Here is a 27632-nt window from a genome sequence, read left to right on the forward strand (position 1 = left end):
CAGGCGTTCATGTGCATTTTACAACTCAAAGTTGTTTTCCCGATGTGTCTGACAGTACTTGAATGCACCTTTAATTGGGAGATGGTGTTAGTTTCAGCCTGACTTTTTTCAGGTTATCCTGGCTTTCTTAAACTACGTTGATGGAATTCCCAATATGTTAGATTCTCCTGAGTGAAACATGGACACACAGTAACACGTTTTTATCTTTCAGATTGTTTATTAAAAAGGGAATACAAAAAAAACTAACTGTAGAAATCTACAGCGACACGAAGCAAGCAGACGATTTGATCATCAGGTCAACAACACACAGCAGCTCATCGCCTTTTAAGCATTCCTGTTACTACGACTACAGCTAACTATCAGCTCCACCTGCTTCAGGTCACACTCAGCACCAGGTCATCAGCTACAGGTCTTCGCTTCTGTCAGAGGTCAGAGGTCACCTGTGGTGTATTTTTAAAGCAGTTTATTTTTTCTTCACAGAGGTGACTGGACGACAGCAGGAGAAACACCGAGGAGAAGATACGAGCGTCTCTGAAGAAAAGACGACGCTCTATCAGCATCGGAAAAAACAAACAATCCACAGGAAGAGGAGAGGAAAACAACAATCATGTACACGGGAGGTTTCCTCGTATTGCTCGCGTCTCATTGGACAGCTTGGTATCAAGTGGCGTACCCTGATTGGTTCAAGGGGGACCGCGAGGACACAGACAGCCTCGGTTGGAAAATGACACAACATGGGGGGATAGAATTAATTTAATCTGAAGCTACCGAGATTTCAGCGAGAAATCATCCAATTAAACGTCAGAAGAAATGTTCAGGTGGTGTGCATCCTCGACAAAAAAAAAGAAAAAAAAAAGGAGTAAACTCTAAATAAAACGTGCTACAAAGTTAAAGCATGTCAAACATAAATATAGAACCATTTTATGCATATATTAGAATCGACCACATCTGGAGCTGTGGGTTAGAAAATAATCTAGAAGGTTAAAGTGCAACTTTACAAAGAAACAATAAAAAGAAATACTGTGATTGGAAAGTGTATACTGTTAGAGAGACTCTGCGAGGAGGATTTCTGTCCAGGTGGGAGGAGCTTGTGAACGTTTGGGCTTCAGCGGTCGAGTCTTTTAAAAGTCCGTCATCGGCCTCAGAAAGAAAGCTTCAGAAATCAGAATGTTTGGCCACTCCGCAGAGATAAGAGTCTGATATTCGCCTGTTAAGTTCCCATGAGTCTTTGCTTCTTCTTCTTCATCCTGCTCCTGTCGGAGGTCGAGGAGCGGGATGAATCCAGTGAGGGCAGATTGCAGTCGTTGATGTCCCAGCAGGAAGACGCCTCAGGGTGTTGGCAGGCACCCTGTGGGCGTCTCCGTCTCTCTCAGGCTGTCAGCTTCAGTCGTCCTGCAGAAAGAAAGAAAAAACAAAAAACATCCCATCAGTCAGCCGCCATGTGAGCCGTCACACCATGTCCACACTGCTGCTCATAAATGTGAAAACTCTATCAGCGGGGGACCGACCAGCATCAAACTTTGGGGATCCTCTGACTTTATCTTTCCTGATGACATATTCAGTTCAACATAGTTCTTAATATGTCTTAAAGAACACCTGTAACAAAGCTACTCTCCTGCCTCACCTGTGAAATGTATCAGCATCACGGAGCCTTAACCCTGCAGCATGCATGAACTAAAGTCTGTAAAAGCTCCTGATTGGTCCTGATGATACATGAACTCTGAGAGTATCTGCCGTGTTGTGATGTATTTCTGACTGATATGGGATTCAACCAATCACAAGACAGGAGGTGGGACACAACGTTTGGATGAATTTGATTGGTAGAAAGGTGAGTGAGCTCTCCTTAGTGCAGGACGAGTCATCAGACATTTGAAACTCTTCACAGGAAGAGGAAATACAGTTACTTAGATGTAAAATACTCAGACCATGCTTTATTTAAATATATTTGGCATATCAAATTTAACATTTAACACCAGGTATAAAACCTGGAGAGTGTATTTTCCCTCTTCGTGGAGACTTGAAAACATCGTAGAGGAATGAAGAAGGCAGGGCTCACTTGTTTCCTTTCACAGACTATTAGGAGTTATCTGATCATGTAAAGCAAATTAACACTGACTGAAGGAGTTCAACATCAAAAACAAGGGCTCCTTTTTAAGAGCTCGGCTTGTATTCAGGTTAGGATTCCTTCTGTTTTCAATTTGTCAAGTTTTTTTCTGTGATCTGTAGAATGACCCTCCTCTCTAAATTAAACAACATATGTTATTTAAACAGATAAAAACACTTTAAAATTAAGTGTAAGGTTGATATTCTTTTTTCTTGCTGCCCCTCGACGAGTTAAAACAGACATTTTAAGTTTAACCTCATTGGGTTGAATTAGTTTTTATTCTTACATTTGGTTGTTATAAGATGTATCTGACATATTTTGATGTTGAAGACCTATTCTCTTACAGAAGTGAACTGATGATGATAATAATAATCACTAGTTGATCTGCAGCGCCCCCCTCCAGCCACCTCTATGTTTACATATCTGAAGCGTCAGCGCTGTTGTCATGGTTACCTGCAGTTTAACTCACTCTGTGTTGGACATTAGACGAGCAGTTAAAACGAGTTTGTCCTGTTAAAACTATTCAAACAAAGACCAGCAGATGTTTTCAGATTTATCAGTGTGGACATGGAGCCATATATCCCACAATCCTCAGCTCATCAGCAGGTCGCCCAGGCCACAGAGCAGCAGCAACAAGAGAGGCGGGAGAGGGGAGGGGAGGGGGGGGGGGGGGGGGGGGGAGGCTGGGGACACCAAAGGACACCAACTCACTCGTAACACCCGCACACACTGAAGTCACAAGGAACAGACTCGTGGTTTCAATAAGAAGTTACATTAAAGCACCGGCACAGTTTAAACCTGTGTGTCCAATACAGAGCTCCAGGCTTTGTTTAGCATAGCTTAGCATAAAGAATGGAAGCAGAGGGAAACTGCTAGCCTAGCTACACTTAACGCCAAAAATAAGACAAAAAAATGTCAAACTCCAACTCTTTTCAATTGTAATGTTTGTTGTGTATTCAACAGGTTTAGGAACAGGAGCATAACAAGAACATCAGAGCTGACTAGTGTAATTAAAAAAATAAAAATAAAAAAAAAATTATATATATATATATATATATATATAGGCTTAGACAAAGGCCTTGAGACATTTTTATAAACCCTTAATTCTGCAAAATCATGTGGAAATGCTCCTTTTCATTCAAGCTCAAATGCAGCTGATAAACACTCTGCTGTCAGCGGTCATTGAACGCAGCATCTGAACTGGTACAGTGCTCGAAACATCTTCAGACAGATTTAAGCTCGGCTAGCATCCCCTCTGCTTCCATTCTCTGAGTTTCTCTTTGATTAACAACGTCCTCTGTCTCTCTCGATTTAGGACACACAGATTAAACTGTTACTCTAAAACTTTAAAAAAAAGCTCCCTCTGTTTTCTTTAAGGCTGTGATCTTAAGACAATGAATTAGTTTCCTTGTGACATGAACTCAAATCTGCACAGAAGTTTAGATTCAACGAGATTAAGACTCCAGCATTCAAACAGGCGACACAAACAACAGGATCCGCTGCACACAGGAGGCCTGTGGGCTGCGTGGGCCCTGCTCACGGCCCAGCAGGCGCACAGACAGAAGCCAGGTGGAGCTCTGTGGTTAGAGGTAGGGGTGTGTTAGATGGATGTGGGGAGGGGGGAGGGGGGGGCACCATGCCATGCTGAGCGCTTCCATGCCAAGCTATCCACCAATCAGCATACTCCCCCAACCTACCTGCCCACCGTCCCCAACCAATGGGCTGGCTCTGTCTACCTGTCTGTCTGTGAACCAACCAATGAGATCACAGAGTGAGGAGACAGAAGAGGAAGAAGAAGGTCTGTAAAAAGTCCTGCCTCACTCTCATAGTTCACACGTGTGATTTTCAGGAGCTTGAATTTGTCTGCTTTAGTGTCAGCTACTTGTTTCCTATATTTCCTATTTCGTGGGTTTGTCTCCAGTGGAATTTGGGTATTTTTGCATCCTAATTTTACAAACATTTGCTGTCAAAATACAAAAATGGCTCAACAGTGCTTGAAATCTCTTTGAGAAAATCCCTTGAGCCAGCAGCAGCAGAACACGCTGTAATGTTGTATCTGGAAAAAAAATGGTGTCAAAAATTCCAGAAGTGCTTTTTCAACAGGTTTTCCTGTTCTGTCACGTGTTTCTGAATGCCTGAGGTCCAAACGGTACCATCTTTCATTAAATGAATCTGACTGCTTGAAAAATGTCAGAAATTAAAATTAGGGTCGAGATTTTTCATGGAGGAGTTGGTGGGGGTCCTGAGGCTAGACATGTTGAGAACCACTGCTCTAAAGATATATAAGATCTATTACTTTTAAGAAATACGTCTTAATCTTTAAGCAATGTGTCGTTCTCTGAGGGGATCTGTTCAGTAATATTTGTAAGACATAAAACAGTTAAATAATAGTAAATGTAAACAATTGTTTGGCCAATGTAGTCACACATATTCTGGTGTTCTTCGTCTTATGTGGGTGAGATAACAGAAACGGATAAAAGTTGCTGTTCCACGTGTAATCACCTAAAATGAAACTAGTCAAGCTACAGTCCACACACCATAACTACCTCTGTAGTCCTGCAGGTGTGTCACATTACAAACCCAGAGCGTTAACGGGAGTTTAAGACTAAAACCAGTGAAGAAGAGAGGAGGCAGAGAAACTCTGAGTCAAAACAGTGATCGTTAACTCGAGGAAGATGTCAATGAGATGTCTCTGTTGTAGTGATGAAGTTAAGGCTGCTGGAAAAGATCAGTATTACACACACAAACACAAACACACACTCACACACACTGAGGTAAACATGGAGTTTGTTTGTAACAGTTAATTAAAAAAGGAAATCAGAAATGTTGCTCTCTAATATCAAACTACAACCTGCTTCTCTCTGCAGTTTACTGGAGGTCCCTGAAGGCATCACATCTGTATATGTTGTGCATGATTATGTTATAAATTAGTTTAGTGAATTGAAAGCATCATAACTATATTCTTGTTCATTTTGAGGGTGTGTTAGCATAATGATAAAACAACACATCAGATAAAATAAATCATACTCTATATACCTGTGGAGAGCTGGGACTGGGACCTCCTCCGGGATATACTGGGAGTTCTGGAGGCGGAGGAGAGGGTGGAGCCCGCGCTGCTTGCGCGAGAGATAGGGAGGGGGACGGGGGTCACCGGGGGGGAGTCCAGCTGAGCAGAGGACACATTTTGAAAAGTCTTAAAGATCATTGACACTAAAGGGTAAAGTCTCGTTACATTTCTGTTGTAAGTGTTGAATGTGAGCTTCTGTACAATTTCAAACTTTATTTGAATATAATACAATAATATAAATAAATGAAGCTTTATTGTACATAGTTTAAATTAGACGTGATACTTGTGTATGGTATACTTTTTTTTGTTCATTTCATTATAATGTAATATAAAATGTCAAAAAAAAAATGAACAACAATAAATGTAATATCACTATTTCATATTCTAATCAAAATAAAAAATAAACAGTTTATGAAAGACTAATGATGTAGCGGACTCATGCTTCAGCGACTGTGCTGTGTGTGTGTGTGTGTGTGTGTGTGTGTGTGCTACCTCAACGCTATCGTGTGTTGGCGAGGACGAGGTGGACGAGTTCTCGTGTCTTCTAGAGAACGAGGAGGAGAGACTCAACTCGACGCTTCGAACACGCTGAGCAAACTTGAGCGAGCAGACCGACTCGCTCATGTTGTTAGGAAGGGGAGACACCTGAACACAACACAAGTATTATTTTACATTATTTCAAGTTTGATCAAAAGTCCATTAAAGTTTGTTTGTTTAAGCTAACATTGAAAAAATCAGAGTAATTAATAATGTCTGATCTGGTCTCACCTGCACCATCATGAGGGTCTTGCTGTCTCCGTTCAGAGAGTCTTGCAGCAGGTAGGTGAGGCGGGAGTTTCTAAACGGGACATGGGAGTGTTTGCCCCGCAGCGCGTTGATGACATCACCAAGAGCCGACAGAGATTTGTTGATGCACTGGGCTTCTCTGAGGCGACTGCCCTCCGCCCCTGATTTAGCGATCCTCTCTGAGCCTGCCAGGTCCACCAGGTTCAACTTACCTGCAACCAAAAGAGACCAAAAACCTCAGTACTGACTCCTCTGATACAGGCAAGGTCAAAATACCTAATACACAATACACAATTTTTGCATTGAACTCATATCAAGATCTTAGTTTTGAAGATAGTGATTAGCAGTGGTTTCATTTTGACATCACATCATTGATGTTTAATAAAGGAAGTTGATTTCTGGCAATGAGGAAGTACCAAAAGTGTCTGCGCTGGGTCCTGATACTCTACACAGAATTATAATCTACACTTATGCAAGCTGCAAAAAAACACTTATTGACAATTTATATTCTCTATATAAATATTTTATCACTCATGCATAGACTTAAAATGTATCCTTTTATGCAAATATCTCTTCAATGAAGATAATACAATCTTATTTTTGATGATTCCGCCACACAATTGATACAATCTTGTTTGTAAAATACTCCTTTATGCAGACGATACAATGTTGTATTTAAAATATTCCTCTATGCAGATGACACAATGTTTTACGTGAAATACTCCTCTATGCAGACGATACAATGTTGTATGTGAAATACTCCTCTGTGCAGACAATACAATGTTTGATGTGAAATACTCCTCTATGCAGACAACACAATGTTGTATGATAAATACTCCTCTATGCAGACAACACAATGTTGTATGATAAATACTCCTCTATGCAGACAACACAATGTTGTATGATAAATACTCCTCTATGCAGACAACACAATGTTGTATGATAAATACTCCTCTATGCAGACAACACAATGTTGTATGATAAATACTCCTCTATTCAGATGATACAATATTGTATGTCAAAGGCCAATATTCATAATTTAAAGCTACTATCATGTATACGCATAACAATAACAGTGATAAATTGCTATAGTGTAGCCGATATAATTTTACCATGGTTAGAGTAGCCTGTGATGGCACTGTGATAAAACTTCATTAGTTTTGCAGGTCATTTGTCAAGAACCAAAGTAGTGTGCACATTCAAATGTTGATCATGAATATCTGAACCACAATTCATCGAAATACATTTGTTGTTGGTACCTTGTGTGCGGTTTCCAGTCGAAGCATTGAATCCAGACACGGTGATGATGAGCAGAGCGTGAGAGCGAGAGCTGTGCTCGTTTAGGTTGGTGCACGCTGTTGCTCTGTTCATATGACCCAACTCAAACACCTGAGGGCAGGTTACACACAAACACACACGATCAAAATCAGAGGTCAATGTAGAGGACTATTTAAATACTTTCTGTTGAGCTGTAACAAACTATTATTTACATCATCATGACATCTGAAATGTAATTAATCCATCATTTTTATTTATTATCATTATTTTCTTTTTTAACCAAAGGTTCAAAGATTTCCAGTTTTCTCATTTAAGGAAAACAAAGCCAGCAAATAGTCACATGTAAGAAGCACAAGCCATTAATTCATCCACTTATTGTTTCAGCTGATTCCCTCAAAATCTGAAGAAAAACAGGAGATTGACAAACATCTAGGAGCTTCTTTTCTGATATTTCAGGGTTTATAGGCCAGGAAGAAGTTATTATCTGTAAATGAATGAATGCAGCAGGAAATCCTCACCTTATTGATGTCCTCCGGGCTCTGCACAACGAACTCGGTCAGTCCGGGGACGTAGAGCTGTCCGCTGCCGTCAGGGTTCATCTTAATGTCCAGCTTGTCGGTGGGATTCTCTCCCAGCAGGTTCCTGATTAACAACAGATGTGTTTACAACCTGCAGACTATGACTCAGGGCTCACAGAACACCTCACAACACAAACTAGAGAGAGCTACAGTTAACTAAACCCCTCCCCTCAAGCAGTGATATTACAGCATAGGAATGTGTGACAGCAGGTATGTCAGTGTTTTAACCTGGCTCTGTTTATTTTAGCCACATGCAGGTCGCTTTAACCTTGATTCTGTCAGCTTTAGCCCTGGTTCGTTAGCGTGTTAGCACATATCATAGAGTGTATAACATGGACATTTTACACGGGTTCAAGACAGAAACAGCACTTTAAAACATCCTGTGAAGCTAACTTTAGCGTAACCTGTTCCCAGTGATGGTAGACATCTCAATAAATGATGATACTCAGCAGGAGCTGAAGCAGTGAGATTAATTTTCCACATTTGCTGATTTAAAAAAATACTTTCTGTACAAAAATAAACTGCTTTAAACTGTCCTGATCTGTCTGATAATCTGAGTGTTTAATCCGATACACGTTCTCTGAATTCTGAACCTTTTCGCCAAAAACTGTCCCTCCAGCGCACAGATGTTCTGTTACACAACAGCTGGACCGGCGGAGATAAACAGATGGCATTTAATATGATCCTCTTTATATAACTTCTCAGAAACTGCAGGAAACCTGGCACAATGTTTCTTAAGTGTCCTCATCGGGACGTGATCTTCACTACACACGAGGAAGGCATTCATGAAAATAGAGAATTTAACTCGTCTTCTATCTTTACCACTGGAGGGGGCTAACGGGGGATTTTGACCTGATGATGTCATACCCTCTGTATGAAGGTCTTTCAGGACTCTGCATTTACTGCATCTGCCAAGGTTACATTTATGAGGCTCACCTTTACTTACAATATCATGCAAACATTTTCAAACCATCATTAGTGCTTATGATCTCCTCACAGGTTTATTATCACACTCCTGCAACCACTTAGAAAAACGATAAATTGATGCTGCAGAACCAAAGACATCCCACTTTTTAACCTTTTTACATGCCAGAATTTAACATGTAGCTCTAACTTTTTAGCGCGCCATTTTAGGTTGTTTTGTGTAAACATTAGCATGCTATGCTAACATTAAAATCAATGCACAGCCCATCATAAAGGAATGTGGTCTTTTATTCTGATCCCATTTACTTCAAAGTTGTTAAAATCACCCTCCATCACTTTTTGTGATTATAGTGAACATGATAAATAATTCATTTTGTTGATCTACAGTAGTTCATGAATCTTTTCATGGAAGCTCTCCGGTGTGAAAAGGTCGAACCACAGATGGATTTTGTCTTGTCTTCATTTAAATCACTTTTATCTAAAGTTCAGATTTTTAACCTTTTCATCCAAACCCTGAGTTTAAACTGACTAACATCCCTGCAGTCATGAGGACTCCTCCTCTGATCACCATGACAACCAGGATCATCGTGTGTGTGTGTCGGTCTCACCGCAGCGTCTCGTTGTAGATCTCCACCATGCTGACGGTGATCTTGTAGTCCCAGTCTGGAGCTTTCTCCGTCACCTCAGAGAAGAGGAGGCGGAGCGCTCGCTGGTTGATGCCGGGGTCGTCCAACACGCCCTGGAAACACAAATATGAATAATCGTTATACTAAATGAGGGATGGGAGACTATGGACACTAAACCTGAGCAGCGTTGCGGAAACACGTTAAAGTTGTTTTATTGTCACCTCCATGGTGTACGTTTTCCCCGAACCGGTCTGTCCGTAGGCGAAGATGCAGACGTTGAAGCCGTCGATACAGGAAGTGACTAGAGACTGGACCTCCTGAAACACCTGAAGGACCAATCAGAGGACACAGAATATTTAGTCCCTTTAAGATATTTAAAACTCCAAGTATGAGCTGGTGACAGGAACAAAAACAAACAAAGCTACGTGTGATTACATTATATTTTCATACGGAGCGCGCATACAAATAATTCCTGCCTCGTAAGGGAAGCAAAAAAAAACAAACTAAAACTAAAACAAATTAAATAAAATCACCAGCTTGGAGGAAATGTAACAACTCAGTGTAGGGCAGAAGGGAAAGAAAGAAGAAACTATCTTAAAAATAAATTAGGATTCAAGTAAAATCAGGAGAGGATGATCAAGGTATGATACGTACACAACGCTACTTTGAGTTTCATTTAATTTCTATTTTCTTTTCCATTCTCGTTCAATGCGATTATTCAACATCCTGACAGCCTTATACTCATCACTTTTAATAAAACTCTCTCACCACAGATTACATGACAAATTTACATCATCTCCTGCAAGTTTGTGTTACATTATGTTGCTTCTGTCCTTCTTTTCCAGGCTGCCAGAACAAGCCATCATCGATTAAGAACACATTCAGTGAGCTGTAAAACCAATGCATAGCTTTTCTAAGTTAAATAAAAACACAGCAAGCTGGGCGTGATTAAGTAATGCAGGTATAAAGAAAAACTACAAGAGGAGAACTGGATTTGAAACATTGCTGCACAGTCTGCACAGTTTTTATCTTTCACATGTTTTCTGTTCCCACCTCTTCCTGAGTGGCCTGAGGAGAGAACACTTTGTCCAGCTCGAATGTCATGGTTTTGCCCTTGTTGGAGAGGTAGAGGATGGCGTCGTCTTCAGAGTCAAAGCTCAGCATTGTTTTGGAGTCGGCGGAGTCCTGCTCCTCCTGACTGACCGGCCGGACACGGCAGAAAACACGGATGTTACCTGAGGGACACAGAACTGGTTTTAATGGTTTTCAAGCGTTACGTTTGACTTTCACAACCTCCGTTTATCTGGCGTGGAGAAGCAAACAGCATGCAGCGCTTCACAGTGGAAAATAAACTAACACTGAAGTGTGTGGATCGAAGGAATGAATGATCCAAACCTGGCTCTAAGAACACCACAGAGAGTGTGTGAACAAACGAGAACTGGTTTTGGAAACATCAGATAAAAAGACATGAATGTGTTTCAGACCTTTGAGTCGCACCAGCTCGTTGTGACACTTCTTCCTCAGGTTCATCTCTCGCTTGTATTTCCGCAGAAGCTCCTGGTTAGTGCTGCTCACCTCACTGATCACCTGACAGATCTGACACACACACACACACACACACACACACACAGAAATATGATCTATGATAAAGGATTCATCTTAATAAAGACCTAAAATTAAGTTCAAACTAAATAAAGCATATTCACATTGTTTTCCACAGTGAAATTTAAACTCACAGTGATGCAGACAATTAATTCAGTTTTTTTTAAATGTACACGTCCTCTAGGTCAAATAAGAAAACTGTTTCATATAAAAGAAGTCATGTTTGTTTTTATGCAGCATTTTTTAGATGGTGCATACACAACATTGGTATCAGGGCATGTCATTAATGGGATTAGATCCTCAGACAGGTTAATAATATCTAAGAGTCATGAACACTAAATCGACATCTACCGGCATGTCATATCTTCAGGAATGCTTTAAATCAACATTCAGAACGTTGCAGCTCGTCTTTTAACTGTCAAACATGAGCACATCTTGTTTTAGCTTCAGCGGCTCCCTGTGCAGTTTAGGATTATATAAGTGATATCAATCTTTAGACATGCCGGCTCCTTCTTATCTCTCTGACATTTTAAATCCCAATCTGTCATCACAGACGTTCATTTTCACCGATCATTTGCTTCTGACCGTCACAAGGTCGAGGTTTAAAGCTCAGCGTTGACTGAGTTGTTTCAGCAGCAGCAGAGATCTGGACAGTCTGCATCCACACGTCAGTCTGTCCTCCACACTGCCTGCTTTTAAACTTGTCCTTCAAACTCACCTCTATGCCTCAGACACAATAAAATAACTATCAACTCAGCAAGCTATCAAGAAGCATTTCTTTTAGAGACAGGTTGTTTGTTTTTGTCAGAAGATAACTGTTTGTTTGTATTTTTGAGTTTGGACTGAGACTCTGCAGCAGGTGACTTCTGGGAAAAGGAGTCACACATTGGATCTGTTTTTTCTTGAGACATGTACTTCAGCTCAGGGACTCATTTATTCATCCAAGTCTTCTGAGCACGCTCACTCACCTCTCGCTTGGCCTCTGTGATCGCTTTGTCCAGCATGAAGGGGAAGTCCTGCACCTGCCTCTTCAGACAGTTGTAGTCGGAGGTGAGAGTCCTGAGGGCCGGCTGCAGGCTCAGCAGGTTCATCCGCACTCCTGGAACAACAAAAACAACAAACACAAACATTCAGCGGAGTCAAACACACTCTGACAGAAGTCACCAGAAAGCAAACAAGCGTCTGACCTGCCAGGTTCTCGTGGACCGCCTTCATCTCGCTCTCGGCTCTGATGAACGCCTCCTCGATCACGCGGTTCTTCTCCTCCTCCAGGTTCTGCATCTCGGCCTCCAGCTGACCCTGAGCTCGCTCCATCTCTCCCTCATAGACCAGGATCTGAAGGGGAGCAGAAAGACACGATCAGAGAGGAAGAACTCAAACAGAGACCGGCTGCGACCTGGACTAGAGATCCAGATCTACACTTCAGATGTTAGAGTCTAGAGTTTACTGATCAGATCCATTGTGTTAACACACTAACAGGATGCTTTTTGCCTTTAGTGGATAGGAAAGCTGAAGAGAGATAGGAAATGTTGGGAGGAGAGAGAGTGGGGGGATGACAGGCAGCAAAGAGAGGTCGTATTCCAACCTGCCACCCCTGTGATGAGGACTACAGCCTCTGTTCATGAGGCACATGAAATAACCACTAGGCTATCAGCGCCCCAACAGAGCTTGAAAAACAGAAATTTCCCATTTTTATAAAGTTCTTGTTTTTGCCGCTCACAGGCTCAGATTGTTATTCTTAGTGTGAGCAGCAATATACTTTTTAATTTTTTTTTTAACCTTTAGCCTTTTCATTGCTATCTTCAAAGCCACCAGAGTCAAAAACAGGAAGTCTACCCTGCAGTAAAGGAGCTGCTGGTCAAGATCAGATCGCTCGTCCATTGTTATTATTATCAATTTATTTTAAAGATTTATTTGAGCTTTTTATGCCTTTATCCTAGAGACAGGAATCAGGGAGAGAGAGAGAGCGGGGAATGAAATGCAGGAAAGGAGCCACAGGTCGGATTTGAACCTGGGCCGCCCGCTTAGAGGACTACAGCCTCCGTAAATGGGCCTTGCGCACTATCCACTAGGCTACTGACATCCTCCCCTGTCCATGCTTCTTTTGTGATTTTGGAGTGTTGAACTGATTCACATAAAGAAACTACCCGAGCTAAGCAGCAGTAAATGAGAAACTCCTGATAAAACATGAATTTAATCTGAGAGATAAAACATCAGAACATTAAGAGAAGTTTGTATCTTGTGTATTTTTACTAAACCTAAAACTTCACTGATGTTCTGATGTGCCATGTTCTTATTAATCTCTACTAAAAACTACAAAACACTCATTCATTATTTAGAAGGAGGACTACACATCCAGCCTAGAACCTGAGGAAACATCTACATCAGAAGCTCCCAACCCGATCCAACCGGGAACCTCTGATCTACATCACTAACTCATCATCAGCTGTAGCTACAATAATCCAGCTGGTACCACCACACACAGGTAAGCAGGTCACACAGGAGCACAAGGTTTCCTTAATGGTGTTAAGGGACACAGCTGGGTGCACTGGGAGGTTGATTTTTTTTACTGGGTTCACATCACGGACTGGGAGATCTGACAGAGTCTCACAGGGTCCAAAGGTCCCAGTAAAACCACATCACCTGGTGCCGACATCATGAAGTTAATCCTGTAAAGGTGCCTCACAACATTTGGGATTTTTTAAAAACTGTTCTTTAATTGTTTTATTTCAAATTTCTTTGTAGTCTCTCTGGATCACTTGAAAAAGAGACAACTAGTGTGTGCACATCCAATCAAAATGCATACAGGGGCAGGACAAAACTAAAGTTTCCTCTGCAGAAAAAAAAAAAGAGAGAAAGGTCGGCACACTGTTCAGCTCCCAATGAGCCACACTGACCTGAAGAATGGTAGCCCTGTTTGAAATAAAGTAGCTCATTGGGAGCTGAACACTGTGCCGACCTTTCTCTCTTTCTCTGGAGCATTTTGAGATTTTTCTGTCCTGTGTTGTTCCTCTCAGGCTTTACCTGCAGACGCTTCTCAGGGCTACAAAACAGCCTATCAAAAATGTTTTCCAGGATCAACTTTTTAGTTTTTTCCTGACTCAACCCCCTGACCGTGGCCTCAAGTTATACTCACTCCCTCGTATTCAATCAAGGTCTTCTTACATAAATAGATTTAGCTCTTAAGGAGTTTTAGGAGGTATTTGCGGTTTTATTCGGCAGCTTTGGAGCCTGAACTCTCGGTCAGCAGAGAGGTTCACTCTGACTGTGAAATCTTTGAATTTCAGTGATGTAAAGAAGAGGGAGGGGGGGGGAGTGCTGCGCCAACCTTGGACAACCTGCGAACCAACTCGCTGTTTCGCCTGCCGAAGGCCTTGGAGAGGAGGCCGCACAGACGGCTTTGATCGGTGAGCAGCTGCAGCAGCATGCGTGCAGAGAGAAGAAGGTTAACGGAGGAGGTGGAAGGGGGTGGGGGGGTTTAAAACTAACTTAAGTGTCACTGACACCATCTAACATCCTCACTTTAAACCTCATCGGCTGCTTCAACACAACTGAGGTTTGAATAAAACAACAGAACTACTACAGGATCAAAAGGGACAGTTAACATGAATATAATACGTTTCAATGAAAATGGATCTTAGCACACAGACGCATTAGCAGTCAGAGCAGCAGACACAGACAATCTCCACACAGAGAGCAGAAAGGTCAACAGACGGATGCGCAGGAGGCAGACACAGCAGCAAACTACCTGCTGGAGCAGACAATCGTCGGTGTTGGCGTTACCTGCGTCCTGAGCTGAGCGCAGCTCCTCTGGGACTCGTGCAGCTGTGTCTCCAGCTCTCTCAGCAGCTGCCTCTGCACAGACAGCTGCTCCTGCAGGCCGGCGTTCTTCACCTGCAGCTCAGCCAGAGCTTTCTGAGAGTCGGCCGACTCCACCTCCACCGTCTGAGTGACATACTGAAAAAAACAAAATACACACTAATTAGACGTCATATTCGACTTCACAGTCAGATTGTAGATCAACCCGGTTATTAAATCGTTTCTGTGACCATCTCCTCCTCACCTTGACTCTAGGGGGCGACGCTGCCTGCCTGGCCAGCTGGTCCTCGCACTCCTGCAGCCGGAGGGTGAGTTTATGCTCGGCCTCGCCCTGCCTCCTCCTCGACTCCTCCAGCTGCCTCCTGCTGTCCTCCAGCTGCCGGGTCGACTCGTCCAGCTGCCGGCGGAGACTCTCCACTCTGGAGGTTTTCTCCAGCAGCTCTCGCTCGAGCTCAGCCAGCCGCCGCTCCCTGTGCCGGGCCTGGCCCTCCCACCGAGACACCTCCCTCCGCAGAGACTCTGCATCCTGCACCACACAAGTTAGGTTTCATTCTAATTGAGTATTTTGAACTTTGGCTTTAAAAGATTCACTGATTAGCAAAATGTCAGATTTATGATGTGTTAGAATTACTTCCAAATAAGCTCATGTGGGAACCTTTAGGTTGCTGTGTTCATATACATGGCTGTGTGTTCATGTACCTGGTGGTGTGTTCATGCACCTGGTGGTGTGTTCATGTACCTGGTGGTGTGTTCATGTACCTGGTGGTGTGTTCATGTACCTGACTGTGTTTTTCATGTACCTGACTGTGTTTTTCATGTACCTGGTGGTGTGTTCATGTACCTGGTGGTGTGTTCATGTACCTGGTGGTGTGTTCATGTACCTGGAGGTGTGTTCATGTACCTGGAGGTGTGTTCATGTACCTGGTGGTGTGTTCATGTACCTGGAGGTGTGTTCATGTACCTGGTGGTGTGTTCATGTACCTGGTGGTGTGTTCATGTACCTGTGTGTATGTATATATACCTGACTGTGAGGGCAGTGGCTGCAGCTGCAGGTCTCTGCAGCAGCGTCGAGGTTCAGCAGCTCGGAGCTCTTGCATGACTTCAGCTCCTGCTTCAGACGCTGGTTCTCCACCACCAGCAGCTCCAGCTGCTTCTCCAGGTCTGTCGCCCCCTACAGGACACAATGAGGCATGCCATTTTAAATTGAATACTGTAAAATAAAAACGTAAAGGTAAATAACAGGGCTTTCAAAGGATAGGTAAAAACAATTGTGATGAATTGCCTTGTCTTAAAACGGAAAAAGGAACTTTTTAGGGAGTTAAAGTAGCTAAAGAGAACGTGAATGAAGTCAAATGTTTGATGTCATAAGGTGGATATTAGTTTTGACCCATCAAGGAGTCATTCAAAGGTGCACTTGTGTTCTTTTCCATCACCATGACTACAGGGAGAAGCTGCAGTGGCTTACCTACGGCGCGCCTAAAGGGACAAAATAGCAGGTGATTTATGAGACTTTATGAGAAATTAATGTGTTAACGCTGACAGCCCGAGTAAATACATTTTACACCGAGGTTACACAACAGAGCGATAACCTGTCTGGTATTATGTCGACTATTTGTCTTAGTGATACTTTATCTCTGCTCCTCTGTGTGACCTCACTCTCTCACCTAAACACAGGTACGTGTTCTTAAGTGTCTGAGTGTGTGTGTGGTTTTTCCCAGGGTTCCCTCAGGAATGTGATCCAACAGATTCTCACCAGTTCAGAGCGGAGTCTCTCCACCTCCTGAGTCTGATCCAACAGCTTCTTCTCCAGCTCCACCACCTGAAAAAAACCACAACGACACATGAAAAAAAGAATGACTCACTAAACACGTTTTTATTTATAAACACTTATTTTTTGAATACTATTTGTTTAACCAGGTGAAAAAAAATCCAAATATCTACAATAGGTTAAGAAAAAAATTAATTTACTGATCCTACTGGGTGGGATTTGCTGTTTTAAAAAAAAAATCTAATGTACATGTAGGATTTAATGTGGTAGGAAGAAGCAATTCAACACAGATCTTCTCCTTCAACTCTGCAGAAAAAACATGACTTCAGACCTGAATGACGGCAGCTGCTCAGCCTGAAGGATCAGTTTGAATCGTATAATAAATCTGTCAAAGTGGTTTCACAGGTGATGCTGACACATGCAGATCAGACTGACAGATGACGGCTAACGTGTGATTATGCACGTCAGGGAAAGTTTGTCAAAGCTGAGTGTGTGAACACAGATGACTGCGTCCTTTGACTCTACAAGACGACCTTCATCTTACACGTCAGACGTTTAACAAACAGAGAGATGTGGTGCAAAGACACTGAGTGAGGTTTGGAGGAACTCGTGCATGCATGTTACAGCAGGAGTTTGGTGTTTGTCAGCAGGTGGCGCTGCAGCTGTGACACAAAGCTTAAGGAGGAGTTTATGACACCTAAGGACATCCCACTCCTCTGCCTTCATGTAGCGCATTAACGTGCTAAACATTAGCATTGCAATATCTGGAAAAACTTCCTGAAGATGAACTGCACACGTGTGATTTGTTCCCTATCAGCAGCTGTTCAGTGTGTTGTGTCCCACCGACACACACACACACACACACACGTACCTGTGTGCGCAGCCGAGTAACGAGCTGCTCTTCTTCTGGACAGCTGAGACGACCTGATGGCTGCTCACCTGGCTGCAACACCCGCACACCTGTGAACAACACACACATGATTAATGACAAGAATAAGAACAAGGACCTTTTAGAAATGTTAATGAAGAATATATCACAAGACACTAAAAGGCTTAGAAGGAGAGACACACAGAGACGCACCGAAGACGTGGTGAAGAAGAGGATTAAAAAAAACCTACAGTATTTGTAGGAGCGCAGCGTTATGCAGAATGAGTGTTGTTGGTTTCACTTGATATATAGAACTTTATTTCCTGGAGCTTTGACTCTAATGGACACTACTGGACCATTTCAGAACATGCAGCCTGTTAAAGACTGGCTCCACAGCTGGATGGAAACAGCTGGATGGAAACAGCTGGATGGAAACAGCTGGGTTTCTCACCGTTGGGCACTGCAGACGTCTGAACTCCTCCGACACTGACGCCCGTCTTCTCGTAGACGCTCTGCTGCTGCAGCTGCTGGAGCAGCAGATGACGGGTGACTTCTTCAGAGCGAAGACGAGCCTGAAACTCGCTCACTTTGTCCTGTAGAGTCTGAACCCAAACACACACACAGGTCACATATTGATAGAGTTAGCATAACTTTGTAGTCATCTTGAGCTGATTCAAAGGAGAGAAAGCTGCAGAAACTGAGATTTGTCTTTTACACATCTACAGCTCTAACACATCTGTCAGGCAGTGAAACCATGCAGGAAGGGATAGAACAACGAGGAAGCTAAAGGTAATATGAAGAGGAAGAGGAGGGAAAAGAAAAGTAGTTCTTAGTCAAAACAGAAACTATGAGACATGAGAAGGTCAATGAAGGTTCTTTACGTTAGCAGGTGTCCACAAGTAGGACCAGGTGACATTCTGCAGACATGAACAGCGTGGAAAATGAAGGACAGCACAGCATGAGAGGAGACGTGAGAACAGAGAGGCTGAGACAAGACAGACAATAAAACATCAGCACAAAGTGTCACATGCAAAATATTCAATGTTTTTTCCAATGCAGATATCATCATCTAAAGGCCCACATACAGATCAGAACTAGTAAGTCCAGGCAAGTACACAAGTCAGTGTATCGATCTATTAACGTCATCTGTCAGCTAAATATCTGCTTTATTCCTCTTTCTAAAACCAAATGGTATTATGAAACCTGAAGTTCAACACCGACCGACATCTTCAGGAGGATTTAATTTGAGCTGAATTCAGCAAAAATGTTCCCTTCAATTTTGCTGTGAGCTAACCAGATGCAGCGTGTGTGTGTGTGTGTGTGTGTGTGTGTGTGTGTGTGTGTGTGTGTGTGAAGCATCATGCAGAGTGACAAAAACATCAGACTGGATCAACAATAATGTCAGAGATGTGATGAGCGGGTCGACAGGACGTCTCCTCCGAGGTGTAGACAGAGATAGAGTTTGTGCTGAGGTCAGCGATGACTCAGCGCTGGCCTTGTCACTCTCACACACACACACACACACCCACACACACACACACACACACCTGTATGAGCAGCTGCTGGCTGGGTGCGTTTGTTTCGTTCAGCTCTGTGGTCAGAGAGGGGCGCTGTGAGAAGGCGGCGGTTGGCAGAGACAGGAAGGAGCCGTCGTCTTCACCATCACTCATCAGGAAGTCCACTGAGCTCGCTACGGACACAGGAGGGACAAAAACAGTTTGTCTTCATTTTATTTCTTTTTGAGGTTATAAAGCATTTTTAGTAGAACAGCTAAACATCTGTTCTATGAATTGATTAAAAAGTGAACAGTTACAGTTTGATGTTTCACTGCCTGGCTTTTCTTTTGAGACCGCGCCTGATCAGAGCCTCTTCATCCCACTGTTAGGGGGGGAAGCATGTGTGGACACTGCATTTGAGGAATCAATGCAATAAATGTATATATCTATATCTATCTGTTCAGGTCGAAGACAAATCTAAACAAAGATATCGTCATATATATCAGTGTCGATATCGGCCCCAAAAATCTCATATCAGTCGGGCCCTAGTTTTCATGTAAATAAAAGTTTAATGACTCAACGTCTGAATTAAAGGGTGAACACTACCTCAGCACACACTCACACCTTTGCAGAGTAAACATGAAGCGCTAAGTGCAGGTTTCTGCTCACACTCCTGTAGCTCAATGTTGAAACCTTCTTGAGTAAGAACTCCACATACCTTCCTCTCTGTGTGTGTGTGTGTGTGTGCACACGGGAAAAGTCTAAGTCCCTCAGGAGAACAAGGGTTCTCCAAATAAACTGAGTCCATGTAAGCAGATTTGCGATGACTGATTATTGAAGTTTGGCACCAAAAGGAGAAATAACCTGAATTCTTGTCCTGACTCAGCTCAGAAGTTCTCGCTCCGCCTGCTGCCGACTACACCTGCACTCGTCCTGAAAACCAGGAAACCAGTCCGACCAGATAACAGGTGATAACAGCTCCGATACATTAACCTGCTCGAAACTATGAGTGTAACAGTGTGTGTGTGTGTGAGCATGTGTGTAGTCACAAGTTTTCTATAAGGCCTCCAATCTTATCAACCTGAGAACAATCTGCACTCTGTGTGAGAAATCTGAGCATTACACAGACTTACACACACACACACACACTTTAAACACCGAGCTGAACCGACACAGTGACTGACTAGAAAACAGGATCACACACACACACACACACACACACACACACACACACACACACACACACACACACACACACACACACACACACACACACACACACACACACACACACACACACACACACACACACACACACACACACACACACACACACACACACACACACACACACACACACACACACACACACACACACACACACACACACACACACACACACACACACACACACACACACACACACGTTCCTGCTGGAAAACCCTGTGTTTGCTTTGTCATGATGACTTCTGACAGTTTGTGCTGAAAAGGTTGGAAAATAAAGTCGAGATTTCTAGTCTGAAACGTCTGTGTGTTTCCTATCGCAGCGTTTTTAAATGTACATTAGAGAAGATTGAATCAGTGGAAAACAAACATTTATCAACATGTGTAGGAGGTAAGACCTTTTCTTTAAATCAGTAAACATCTTTAAATTACTCTCTTTAAAGCCAGTTTCTGTTAAAAACAAATGCTGTACTGCATGGAAACATCGCTCAAACACCCAAAACAAGCAAGCTAACCCATGGAGACAACAAGAGATCAGAGTCAGAAATACTTCATTCGTCCTCAGGGGGGAATTCAATTGTCACAGTGACTCTTAAAAACAACATAGCTGTAGAAATATTCAGAGAAATATGAGTAAAATAAGGAAGGTAAATACGTTTTAAAGCAATAAGCACAAGAAATAGTGTTTGAAGAATTTTGCTATGCACAAGGACTGTGCTCTAAAAAGAAAATCGATATCGTCATGTGCTTCTTGTTAATGTATGGATGCAGATGTTACAGAGTTTAGCTGCAGAGCTGTGATGACAGATTTGAAAGGCCATCGACCGAGGGTGCAGTAGCCATAGGATTGACGTGGACATGGGATTAAAATGTTTGAATGTGTTTTTAGGATCTCTGAGGATCTGAAGTGAAGTGTTTGAAGTTGTAGGATCCTTAATACGCCTCTGTTGTTATTCTCAACAATAAAGAACAGCTGTTGCAGTGGAGTCTGTGTAGGACGTGGTCATTATCCAAAATAAATCTTTATCACGATATCGTATCGTGGCCTCTGCATCGTGATCGTATTGTGGGGTTGTGGGAAATACCCAGCTCTACTTTGTACTGTACAACAGATCAGAGTGGACAGGAGCAGCTCGTGTTCTGTGAGGTGAACTTTTTTGGTATTTTTGTCCATGGAGTTTTTGGTTTTGTGAGAATCAGAATCAGCTTTATTAGCCAGGTATGCTAACACACACACAAGGAATTGAACTTTGATGAGCAACATCGTGAATCATGTTAAAAACAGAATCTGACTCTCAAACAAAAAGTTTAATCTCATTTGGATGATGTCTTTCAACTGTAAAAAACAGCACCTACTTTCTTTCCCAATGATGTCTCAGCAAAAATAATAATAATATCAGTCATCTACAACCCAAAATGTAAATAAAAAGGGACTGAGTTTAAAAACACAAGCGACCCTTTGACAGTAAGAATAAAGGGTCTCTTCAACAGGCACCTCTAAGAGTCTGTGCAGACGATAACTATAATCCTGACTTTCACTCCGATTCAAATATCCAGCAGCAGTTTGAGTTTATTGATGTTAGCTTCAATGAGAATCATTTGATTCACATGCTGAAACTCCGCTAACAGACGTAGTCAAACATCACGGATAGAAAACAAAGACCGTTACCATGGCTACTCTGAGACGGTGATGCACAACTCAGGCATGTTTATAAGGTTGCATAACTTTTCTGAGTGAAGCTATGAAATTAGTCAGGACATGGAAAACATTTCCTAATTCATAAATTAGCTTTGAGTCGCGTCGGGACGGCAGGTACAAACAAGCTGCAACGCTAATTAGCTGGCAACAAACTGATGTTTGTGAGCACGCTACCTGAATGACCGCAGAAACAAAAAAAAAAACTAGCGGTGTGAATGAAACGTTGCGTCACTTTTAAAGTTAGTTTACATCCTGAAATGAGGTTCAGACACGGAAAATTCTGTTCCAACTCTGTTAACAGTGAATACAGATCTTTAAAGGCAGGATTCTTCATTTTCTCCAGATACACTTTTTAACATTTTGGTTGAAGATGTCTTTAGGTCCTCACAGAAATTAATAACTCATGTTCTCTGAAAAAAGGAACAAAGAAAATCCATCATCAGTAGCCGTTGTAAGCCTGTAAAAACGTTGACCAATGTCTGCCACGAGGTACCAATCTGATGAACCAATCACACGCCTCCCTGCTCGCTCTCTTCCTGTTGTGTGCAATAAAAAAAACAAAAAAAAACACTTGGTCCGTAGGCTACATGTATCATGGTGAGAAAAGTATTTTTCAGCTCACTCCTGAACGTGTAGATGTTAAATTTCTCAAGGAGCCGACAAAAAAAATCAGAATTAAATGAACTGTGAAGAGGCTCAAAAGGTTTTATTTCACTTTCATACAGAACTTTATGTTGGTTTTAAAAAGGCTTTTCATTAGTGTGGCATCATTTTGTTAGCAGCTCTGTTAAATAGGGACAGTCATACGTTGATTTTAAGCGAGAGCGTTGTTGTTTTATTAGTTCAAACTGTTTGTTTTGAATAGAGATGGGACTGATCTTATATCGGGTCTGATATTGAAGATATTCACAAATCGGATATCGTACTGACCGCGCCGATCCACCTCACTGATAAAGAAAGATGGTTGTTCACTTTAAACATCCTCAGCTCGCACAGTCTCACTCTGAAGACGTTCAGACTGAACTGTAAGAAGACAACACAATGCAATTCTGGGTTTACTACTGCTTCGTGTAGCCTCACAGACAACACCAACAACATCATTAGTTATGATAATAAAAATATCGGAATCAGTCGGCTATCGTTATCGGATCTGAAAATGAGTGGATCTGTGCATCTCTAGTTTTGAATGAATTCGTGTGTCATGTAACTCTTGTGCTTCTATAATAGTTTCAATGTAACATAAACTGAGAAAAGATGTGCATCATTCAGCTCATTAATTATCAACGATTAATCGATTAATGATTGTTAAAGTGTTTGACAATCGGTTCAGAAAAATGACTCAAATTTGAGTGCAACGTGTTAGGTGAAAGTTTAAGCTGTCAGCATGCTATTCTCTTTTTAGTTTCATGATGTAAATTAAGTAAACTTACAATGAAAACATTGCTGGAGATTTTTACCTCAAATGTCTTTGATTGAATTCTCAGACGCCCAAAATAAAGTAAAGACCTGAGCACAGGAAACGTAGATGCTGATTATTCTGAGCAGCTCTGAACGTCAGAAACTTTTTTTAACAGATTCATTAACAAATAAATATGTTTGGATGCAGAACAGTTTAAAACTGAAGAAGAAACTCTGCCTGAGAAGGAAAAGAAAGAGAAACTTAAACTCTCTCTCTCTCTCTCTCTCTCTCTCTCTCTCTCTGTGTCTGACAAAAGCTCCTGTGTTGTAAACCTGATCCAAGGTCTCTCCGGGGACTCGGACTGTAAACCGATCAGCTGAGAGAAACACTCAATAACATAACAAACACATCAATAAATAAATATGTTCAGCTCACCTGTTCGTCCCCCTCACTCACACACTCAGGTTTCCTCTGCCTCTCACTATCCAGCTCCATTCATTACTAACAGGTCTGACTCACCTCTCTGTACACACACACACCTACACACTCAAACACACACACACACACACACACACACACTCTCTGCTGTCATGCCAAAAAATGCAGCCACACTGCTGGAGGTTTTTTTTTTCTGTTTAAAGCTCCCTCCTCCGTCTGACTCACCGTCCAATGAGATGTCTTTTTTCCAAAGATCTTGCAGGCAGGGGGCGTGGCCGAGGTCCCAGGTCTTTCTTGTGCTGAACATGACCGCCGGGCTGAGCAGAGCGCTGGACCGCTGGACCGGCTGGAGACACAGGGAGGAAGAGTGTTGGACCTCTTTTTTTTTTTTTTTTTTTTTAAAGAATCAGAGAAACACAGAGAGCTGCCACTTTCCTCTGATATTAGGCTCAGGATGGAAAGATCAAATGTTGTGATGATTTGTTCATTGTACAAAGAAAAATCAAGAAACTACAAATCAACTGAGTAAAAATCTGAAGAGAAGCTCTGAAATAATTCACGTAAAAAAAACAAATCACACTTGCACAAAACTCTTGAAAAAGTCCTGATGTCTTTCAGGGTGAGCTGTATGTGTGAACCCGGTTTATCTCTCAGAGTTAATCTGGAGTTTCTCCTGCCAGCCCCCTGGTATTGTTTCTGCACAAAAAAACCCTCACATATCAGCTATTTGATCTGACACAACATAGAGCAAGGTGTCACTTTGATCAAATCAGGGATACAGCCTCAGTCGTATTCTTTTCAGCCTTCATTAATTTAGTCAAACTGTCTCCATCGTCAGGGTGCTTTCAGCTTTTAGAAGCCAACACAAGATTCAAAGATTGTTTCACCACTGCCTAAAAGAGATGATTCTTTATTATTTACTGAGCCCATCTAAGCATCAATCAATACTCTGATTTTTAAACGTACAGGATGTAGAATTTTAAGACGTTTACATCAAAATATCTTCATTAAAAGCAGAGAGTAGCACAGAGAACTCCCATGATTCCCCGCCAGCCTCTACTGTAAGTCTTTTGTTGCAGAGTGTACAGATTGTGTTTTTAAGTACGTCAAAAAAGATTTCTGTGAGTATGCTCGATTCTATCTCCAATGAATGAAACAAAGTTTGAAGAGGGGAAATTCTTTTCTCTTTTTGGAATATTCCTGCCGGAGCAAGACACCAGATATTCTCAACAGAACTCAATCGTATTCGTACACTTACGACACCTTGGGAAACTTTCTACCACTGCAAAGATATCAAGTCTTAAATTTAGCGACCCTGCAATCTCCCCAAACTTTGTAAAGTGTTGAAGATGGTGATTAAAATACCTTTAGAGGGGGTCAGACTTCAGCCTGTAAAAGTCTTTTCACAGTCTATGTGAGTGTTTGCTTACTGCATTAAGCCCTCCGTTCAGGACTCTGCACTCTAAGAAGTAAACACAACAGAGAACCAGAACATGTTCATAAACAGAGCCATCAAACTCACCACAGAGACTCAAGAGGATCAGAGGAGACCAAAGACTCCAGACACAGAACAGGCCGAGAGTAGAAGTGATCGAATCAGCTTCGATCTGAGCACACAGTCCACACTGACAGACCTCGACTCTTTTCTACTTTGACCCTTCACATGCGGCCCTCACACACTTTCACACTGCACGCCTGTCCTCAGGTAAGTCTGTAAGGGGTTTAAACGCTCTGCATGTAGGTGGGAGGTCAGGATCTGCCTTTATGATCTTATGAACATCACTGATGTAGAACTTCCATGGTGAGATTGTTAGCATGCTAACACACTAATGTAACCCAAACCTGCTAAAAATTAGCATGTTGAAATTCTTATTGTTAGCATGTTACACTGAACCAGGACGACGAACGTGGTAACCAACAAGTGACATTTGGTTAAAAAAAAAATTACCTGAATGTTAGCATTGTGATATTGAGCTTGTTAGCGTGTGTATGCTAGCTTTTAGCAACAAGTTCCACTGTGATCATGCAGTGAAAACAACAATAAATTCAGATTTACACAAAAAAAAATCCTGAGTAAGATAAATCACATGTAGGGACATAAGGTGGCTAAATATGTGCAAACTAAGATTGTCATTATTTTACTGAGTCTATACTAGCGTGTGTTCTAAAATGATACCTCTGTTATTTTATAAAGCGACAGAATCATATTTCATAGTCATATTTCTGATCAACAACTGCGGTGAGCGAAAGAGAGCGAGCACTGTCTGAATGAAATGGCCTCATTAGTCTAGTGTCCAGTCTCACCTGTGGGACCCCGCTAATCCAACAACAGCCTCCCAAACCTGACCCTGACCCTCTCTCTTCTTACCCGTCCATGTCCACAGCGAGGTGTCAGCTCTGACGGATGAACGTATCGCTCTCTGTCCAGCAGGCTCTTGTTGATCAGAGTTCCCACCCAGCCAAACATGCTGTCGTTCATTCCTCACATCCTCTGAACTGGTCCCAGTCAGTCCAGTCACACAGAACCACTGACCGGCCGCTGAGCTACGATAACTCCGTCTAGCCTGGAGTCAGTTAACCTGCCTGCAGTCTCTATCCTGGATAACGTCAGGATTATCAACATCTGATCTGAGACCAGCTGACGGGAGACGTTCCTGGGTAAAGATGAACTCAGAGCGAGTGTAATCTGTTAATCCGCGGAGCAGATGGTCTAGTTAACCCCTCGACTGACCGCAGGTTCAGACTAAGAGGTTAATGAGTGACTGGAACTCTCACTCTCCTGGTAGTAAAAACAAACACAACATGGCTACTCATGTACAAAGGCTACAGTCCTCAAAAACATTCAGCCCAGGTTCATGTCCGACCTGTGGCTCCTTTGCCACATGTCATTCCCCACTCTCGCTCCCTCCAAGAGTACTTCCGTCCATAGAAAGATGGATACATATCTATACTTAAAAGATCTTAAACTGGGAAAATATGGGGTAACAGCAACGAACAATGAACAATACAGAGTCAATTTAGACTGTCTGCAGGTTCACGTCTGAACACTCGGGCTAAATGTGGACACCTATTGCTTTTCTCAATAAGCCAGTTTAACCTGAAACAACCTACATACAACTTCATCTCAGTTTTCTTAGATCAAACTGCTGCCAGACACGCTGCTCCTACAAGATGCTAACTGTTCTCTGTACTTGTTTACATCCAGGTAGTAGAGCCAGAAGAATGCCCACTGGTCCACAGCCCGTCTATGTAATGCCACAATGCAATCCTATACCCTATCAACACTCATCTAACAATGATTTAGCATTCATTATTGTCCAAATGTGCAAACAGGCGCAGCTAACAATCTGCTCTTAGACTTTGCCAATCAACAACAAATCCATTCTCACTTCCTACATTGTTAGTCAGTCAGTAAACGATGGCAACGCACAGAAAAAGTGGTTGGACGTGGTTTATCGCAAACTGCTGGCTGCTCCAGAAATCCTGAAAACCAGGCCGTCACTCCCTGAAACTATAATCTAATTCCGTGAAATGTCTTCTCATGCAATCATCAGGTCTTCTTTTAAACATCTAGTGTATATTATTATTTAATACCCGCAGAACATATGACATTCCTAAACTCATTTTAGCCCAATGCTAATCATCGACATATTAAAACTTGCAGTCCAAAATATATAAAATAGACTGTGTTTTCTGCTCCAAGCAATATTTCAGCACCAATTCTAACAAGCACATCAGCATTCCTTTGATATTTAAACCCTCAACAGAGGAAGGTCACACACACACCCACACACACACCCACACACACACCCTCTCTCTAGATGCATTGTGAAAGTGGATTAAAGCTTAGAGTATGGAGTAAGATGCTTGAATGACACACACACATATACAGTATATGAGAGTATTATTAATGTTGACAGCTGCTGACATATTTCTCCCTGCAGACTGCAGAGCTC

At 42.2% G+C, this 27632-nt stretch overlaps 1 protein-coding gene across 9 annotated transcripts in view; it reads right to left on the reverse strand.

The window, feature by feature from the left end:
• Positions 1 to 197: 197 nt before the first annotated feature.
• Positions 198 to 27632, reverse strand: part of kifc3 (kinesin family member C3) — a 51375-nt gene continuing 23940 nt past the window's right edge. For 4 of the 9 annotated variants that reach the window (XM_065952617.1, XM_065952610.1, XM_065952616.1 and 1 more), the window contains exons 2-24: positions 23902 to 24022; positions 18968 to 19110; positions 18302 to 18337; positions 17872 to 18022; positions 17424 to 17512; positions 16538 to 16603; positions 15806 to 15955; positions 15029 to 15310; positions 14749 to 14922; positions 14294 to 14380; positions 12153 to 12300; positions 11934 to 12064; positions 10848 to 10959; positions 10417 to 10598; positions 9585 to 9689; positions 9346 to 9476; positions 7754 to 7877; positions 7217 to 7346; positions 5940 to 6169; positions 5664 to 5816; positions 5141 to 5270; positions 3802 to 3848; positions 198 to 1392 (exon numbers count right to left, since the gene is read on the reverse strand). In XM_065952617.1, the coding sequence (XP_065808689.1) occupies positions 1384 to 1392; positions 3802 to 3848; positions 5141 to 5270; positions 5664 to 5816; positions 5940 to 6169; positions 7217 to 7346; positions 7754 to 7877; positions 9346 to 9476; positions 9585 to 9689; positions 10417 to 10598; positions 10848 to 10959; positions 11934 to 12064; positions 12153 to 12300; positions 14294 to 14380; positions 14749 to 14922; positions 15029 to 15310; positions 15806 to 15955; positions 16538 to 16603; positions 17424 to 17512; positions 17872 to 18022; positions 18302 to 18337; positions 18968 to 19110; positions 23902 to 23983 (2892 nt within the window). In that variant the 5' untranslated portion in view covers positions 23984 to 24022 and the 3' untranslated portion in view covers positions 198 to 1383. Of the gene's footprint in view, positions 1393 to 3801; positions 3849 to 5140; positions 5271 to 5663; positions 5817 to 5939; positions 6170 to 7216; positions 7347 to 7753; positions 7878 to 9345; positions 9477 to 9584; positions 9690 to 10416; positions 10599 to 10847; positions 10960 to 11933; positions 12065 to 12152; positions 12301 to 14293; positions 14381 to 14748; positions 14923 to 15028; positions 15311 to 15805; positions 15956 to 16537; positions 16604 to 17423; positions 17513 to 17871; positions 18023 to 18301; positions 18338 to 18967; positions 19111 to 23673; positions 23817 to 23901; positions 24023 to 26044; positions 26203 to 27632 lie in introns of those variants that run through there. The other 5 variants (XM_065952615.1, XM_065952619.1, XM_065952612.1 and 2 more) reach the window with 5 other exon arrangements.

This window comes from Labrus bergylta, chromosome 3, assembly GCF_963930695.1.
Source record: "Labrus bergylta chromosome 3, fLabBer1.1, whole genome shotgun sequence".
In the NCBI taxonomy this organism is placed as follows: Eukaryota; Metazoa; Chordata; class Actinopteri; order Labriformes; family Labridae; genus Labrus; species Labrus bergylta.